The sequence below is a fragment of the Babylonia areolata genome, chromosome 24, assembly GCF_041734735.1.
Source record: "Babylonia areolata isolate BAREFJ2019XMU chromosome 24, ASM4173473v1, whole genome shotgun sequence".
Lineage (NCBI taxonomy): Eukaryota > Metazoa > Mollusca > Gastropoda > Neogastropoda > Buccinidae > Babylonia > Babylonia areolata.
The window spans coordinates 40,359,943-40,365,340 of NC_134899.1; the positions used below are offsets into that span (position 1 = coordinate 40,359,943).

Genomic DNA, 5,398 nt, shown 5'->3' on the forward strand with positions numbered 1-5,398 from the left:
ACAATACCCAGTCCCAGTTATTGTTTGTTCCATTTTTTTTTCAGTTCTTGTTTGTTCCTTTTTCTTTTATCTACAATTTCTCCACAGTTTCTTGACAAGAAAAAGTTGCAGAGTGAGTTAATAATGCATCATAATCATCAACAATGTCAGTGATCAGAACAAGCACTATTCCAGATGTAAAACATGTTCGTCTTGATGATTGTAATCATGAGCAAATACACACACACACACAAACACACTTACACACACATATACAAACACACATACTGACACATACATATGCTCAAACTCACACAAGCACTTGTTGACTGAATGGTTCGAACTGGAATATTCTGTGTTCACGTTTGCTGGAGGGACTGATTATTATCACAGTACAAATTACATGCATATAAAGTCTGTTCAAGTATAGCAACAAATGATCAAACAAACAAAATACATTTCAAACTGAAAAAAACACAAAAAAACCACAAACCCAGTCTTTCTCATTCATCCCTTCTAAAGCACACACACACACACACACACACACACACACACACACACACACAATTTCATGTTCAAAACCATACACTAGTTTCATAAAATTATAAATAGACAACTGTGCACTTTCTTAGTGATATGAAGCTTTTGGTCAAAAATGACTGACTCCCACAACATCTGATACACACACACACACACACACACATATACACAAACACACACATACACACACATGAACACACACTCTCTCTGTCTCTCTCTGTGGTCATTAGCAGATTGTATAACATCAATAAAACCCTCTCAGATAATCCTTTCACTTAAGCCCTCACACATGAAATGGATACATAAATAAACAGCACATCCCAATTTCAGTGACGTAAAGCACATCTTTTGCATGGTCGTACACCACAAATCAAAAGAGAAAATTCTTTCTTTTTGTTCTTCCTTTCTTTTCTTTTTTTTCCTTACTCATTCTAATTTTTTCTAAGCATAAACCTAGGTACCTGCAGATGTCCCAAACTCTCGTAACTTATTTCATACAAGAACAAATTGGAAATTTTTTAAGGAACTATTTCTTTTTCCTTTTTTTTTTTTAACACTCAGTCCCTCTATCACTTCAGCATGCATACAAGTATACAACATTTCCTGTTCAAAAACGAATCGGCTGATTGGTCCACTCGATGCATGTTCATTGTAAATGCGCACTTGATTGGCTTATAAATGCTCAGCTTCATCACCTTGATCTTGTAGTGTGAGTTGGGCAAGGAGCAAGGTGACAGAATGGTCAAGATACTTGTCTGCCAATATAATACGTGTGAGATGCTGGGTTCAAGTCCCAATCTCGCCCTTTCTCCCAGGTTTGACTGGAAAATCAAAGTAAGTGTCTAGCCATTAGGATGACATGATAAACCGAGGTCTCATGTGCAGAATACACTTGGCGCACTGAAAAAGAACCCGTAGCAATAAAAGTAAACATTCTGACTTCAAAGTCTTACAAACAGGATTCTATCAAGTTTTATTCCATTTTCTTCTCGTCTCTCACTCTTGTTTGTTGACATATCGTTGTTTTTACTTTTCCAATCAGATGATAGGAGTCCCTGACACAAATCCTTACACCACGGGTTGAGAAGTCATTTTGCAATAATGGTGGTTGATAAAAGGTTGAACAAATAAGAAACAAAGACCAATGTTACAAAGAAATATTTTAAAAAAAGATGTACTTTACTGTTCTGACATTTTAGTAATAATTAAACTTGCAATCACCCAAAAAGGCCCCATTGCATTTGAGATGACAGACCACATTCATTATAAAAGACATACATGGTTTGCAACATATTAAGTTAAAAACTGTAATGGGTGAGACAACATTTAGTCAAAACTGGTCCTACACGCAAGAATAATTTGCATAAGAAGGATTTCTGCAAATACAAGCACAAATCAACGGTTTTGGACCTGAAAGTCAAAATAATGATTAAACAATACACGGAATTGATATGCACAACATGGATATGTTTTTGATACGTACATACATCACAATATCTTAATCACCAATAATATGGATATGTGTATGATACATGCAAAACGATTCCCATTGATCATCAAACAAATCCACAAAGCTAACCTACACAGTCCACAGACTTTGCACTCTAAAACTGAGTCAACAGAAAGGTGTGTAAAATAAGGACATAGGTTTTCTCAGATTAAAAAAAAAAAAATCCAGAAAAGACACAGAACTTACAAACACTAATATTTTCATTCTACGGACAAGCCAGATTTCAATAATTTCTTTCAAATATTTAGTTTAAATTGAAATCCCAGCTTTAAAAGCAGAATAGAAAGGAATTCTGCTGAGTTCTTTAAAAAAAAAAAAAAAGAAAGGGGGGAAGGGGGTGCAGGGAGAATATGCTTTTTTCAAAAGTTTCCTTTCTTTAACAATTTCTTCTTTACGAATTATAGTGTGCACACTATATGTATATAGTAAGAGTTAGAGAAAGTGTGCATGCATGCATGCATATGTGCAAGAACTCACTGCATGTACTGTCGAAAACTATTATTTTTATAAAGTCAATAGTCCTGTCGGTCATTTCTTCACAAGTTTTCAGTTTTACAACATAATAATAATCAGGTACACAAATGTGTATTTTAAAGCCTTGTGGGGCAACCCCCCCCCCCCCCCCCAACCCCCCAAAACACACAAACAAACACACAAAAAACTGAATTTAACACAGATAGTCAACCATCTTTTTTTTGGTGATGTTGAAAAAAAACAAAACAAAAACGGCTGAAGAGAGAGAGAGAGAGAAAAAAAGTAGAAACACCCACACTTTTAAAACAGTGGTGTGTGAAACCATTATTGAAACATTACAAATGTGTGACCAGAAAGAAATTTCAACAAAAAGACAACACCTCCCTTACCACCCAAACAGTGACCATTCCAAGGAGGTGTCAAAGCATGTGGACTGATCCATATTCCCTACAGCTTATCTCTTTTTATAAACAAACAAAAACAAACAAACAAAAAAAACGATACAAAAGAAAGAAAAACAAAAACAAAACAAAAAAACAAACCGAGCAGATGTCCAATGTATGCATGAAGCCATTGCATTGATCAGGACCCTGGTGCTGTCATCAGGTTTCTACAGAACATTAACATAAAACGAAATATGTAAACAAACCAGTAAAAACGTTAAACTACAACAAAAATGAATAAAAAATGCAAACAAATGATATTTCGTTTCAACCATTTGCCTTCTTTGTATCACAAAACCATAAAAACAGTATATAACTGCTCCATCAAGCTGTTGGAGACCAGGCGAAAGAAAACACTGTTGGTCTGCCATAATAATTGCCATGATAATAATAATAATAACAACTATAATAATAAATAATCATAATCATAATAATAATAATAACAACAAAAACTGCTCTGTCTTCTCAGCATCTGAGGCACATATACACTCCGTCGAGTCCCCAGCAGTTTGAAGAAGAAGCACTCTAATGCTCACAGATGGTTGGTGGAGCCCGTCTGAGCACGGACAGCAGTCCACACGCAATGAATGCAGGTGAAAGACACCATCAACATCACAAAACCTTGAGCCAGACAAGCCGTCTTCGGTGCCACAAGGCGGGTAGGTCACCTGGCGGCCACATCACAAACACAGCTGCGCAATGCGAGTCCAAAAAAAAACAAATGCTGAAAGAGCTGCGAGTTGAAATCGTGCATGTATTGTAGTGAGACACAGCTGCCTTGCAGCTCCTCCTGATATATACCATATGGAGAACCTATCAAGGTTACATATTCGGGAGATGAAACCCATTCACATACACACACTCACACACACACACACACACACACACACAAACACACACACACGAGCACACACAAAGAAATCAACGCTCCATTCCAGCAAGTTCTTGAACCCTCCACATTTAAAAGTACACAGGGGTGGAGGCCAGGAGAAGGATAAAAAAAATGTTGAGCACTGGATACAAGGGGAGCTTGGGGGGGTGAGGTGGGGATGGGGGTGGAGGGGGAGGAAATCCATCCTGGGTGAAAAGCGATGAACACAGGTGCTATGCGATGACCGTCTCCACCGTCAATGGGGCCGCTGACGGACGATGTCTGGCGTTGGACGGCAGAATGTCCTCAGAGGAGTGGTGAAAGTCCCCGTTCAGTTTGTGGTCGTTGCAGTTCTCTGACGGGGGCTGGATGTGGAACTCTTTGAACTCTTCGCTCTTGTCTGTGCTGCTCTTCTCTTGGCGCCGTGCAATGTGCACCTCGTTGGGGAACAGGGACATCTGTAAGGTGCGCACCAGCAGCCTGGGAAAAACATAATGGTGCAGAGGTCAAAGAAATGGAATAAATATACTGAAAATATACTGGCAGGCTTACTCTCTCTTTATCTCACACGCATGCGCACACGCACACACACCAATACACACACATACAAAAGGAAGGTAGGACAGATTTTTTTAATTTTTTTAAGCAAGCTAGTGGTGGTGTGGAGAGGTTTTGGGTCGGAGGAGGCATTACTCATTTTACCAATTAAAGGTATGACCGTATCATTTCACGTGGGTTATATGATTCCCACAGACCAATCCACACAGCTGAGATAACGAGGGTTGGAGGGGTACTCTCTCACCTGGGCAAGGGGGCAACGATGCAGGTGATGAGGACGTTGCAGGAGTGGAAGGGGGTGGAGATGATGGTTTTCTCTGCTGTGTTGTGTACAGTGTTTGTATGCAAACACTATACCCACTGATCACATATTTCATACGCTCCAACGAACATGCACACACTTTAATGACCTGAATCTAAGCTCAAGTGCAATAACTCCTAACAAAAAAGAAATTATTGGATTACGCATATAAGAATAACAAGTTCCCTAGGATTGCTCCTGCGTCAGCCATCGTGGCAAAGTGGTCAGTGATGCAGGCTGAAGACTGGGAGGACACAGGTTCGAGACTCATCAGAGGTGGGGGAGGGGTTCTGCCTGTGGCTGGTTCTTACCAAGAGTTGAGAATGCAATGGGCTTAAACATGATGATGAAGACCACGCAGTCAAGGGACATCCACTTCATGGCTGCGTCTCTGTGAGTGCTGCTCAAAAGCATTTCCTCTGACAAACACTGCAGGTGTCTTATCTCTCGGCCTGGCCGATGCCAGAATATAATTATGAGAGTATTACCTCATCCAATTTTAGTTCCAAACCTATATGAACCCTCCCATAGCAGCATCTTCATCACTCAAATCATCATTGAAATACAGAAAACAAAATGTCCCTTATTCTGGTGCACAAAAACACACACAAAACCCCCCCCCCTCCCCTGCTCATCCAACCCAGCTCTGAGCCTGAGCCACACGTATGAATGGGCTAGGGGGTTGGGTGGGGGGTGCTCTCTCACCTGGGCAAGAGGGCAAC

At 39.9% G+C, this 5,398-nt stretch overlaps 1 protein-coding gene across 1 annotated transcript in view; it reads right to left on the reverse strand.

Moving 5' to 3' along the window:
- Positions 1–3,000: 3,000 nt before the first annotated feature.
- Positions 3,001–5,398, reverse strand: part of LOC143298756 (phospholipid-transporting ATPase VA-like) — a 45,855-nt gene continuing 43,457 nt past the window's right edge. The window contains exons 22-23 of the mRNA XM_076611695.1: positions 5,382–5,398; positions 3,001–4,297 (exon numbers count right to left, since the gene is read on the reverse strand). The exon at positions 5,382–5,398 is cut by the window's right edge and continues 171 nt beyond it. Of these exons, the coding sequence (XP_076467810.1) occupies positions 4,051–4,297; positions 5,382–5,398 (264 nt within the window). The 3' untranslated portion in view covers positions 3,001–4,050. The remainder of the gene's footprint in view (positions 4,298–5,381) is intronic.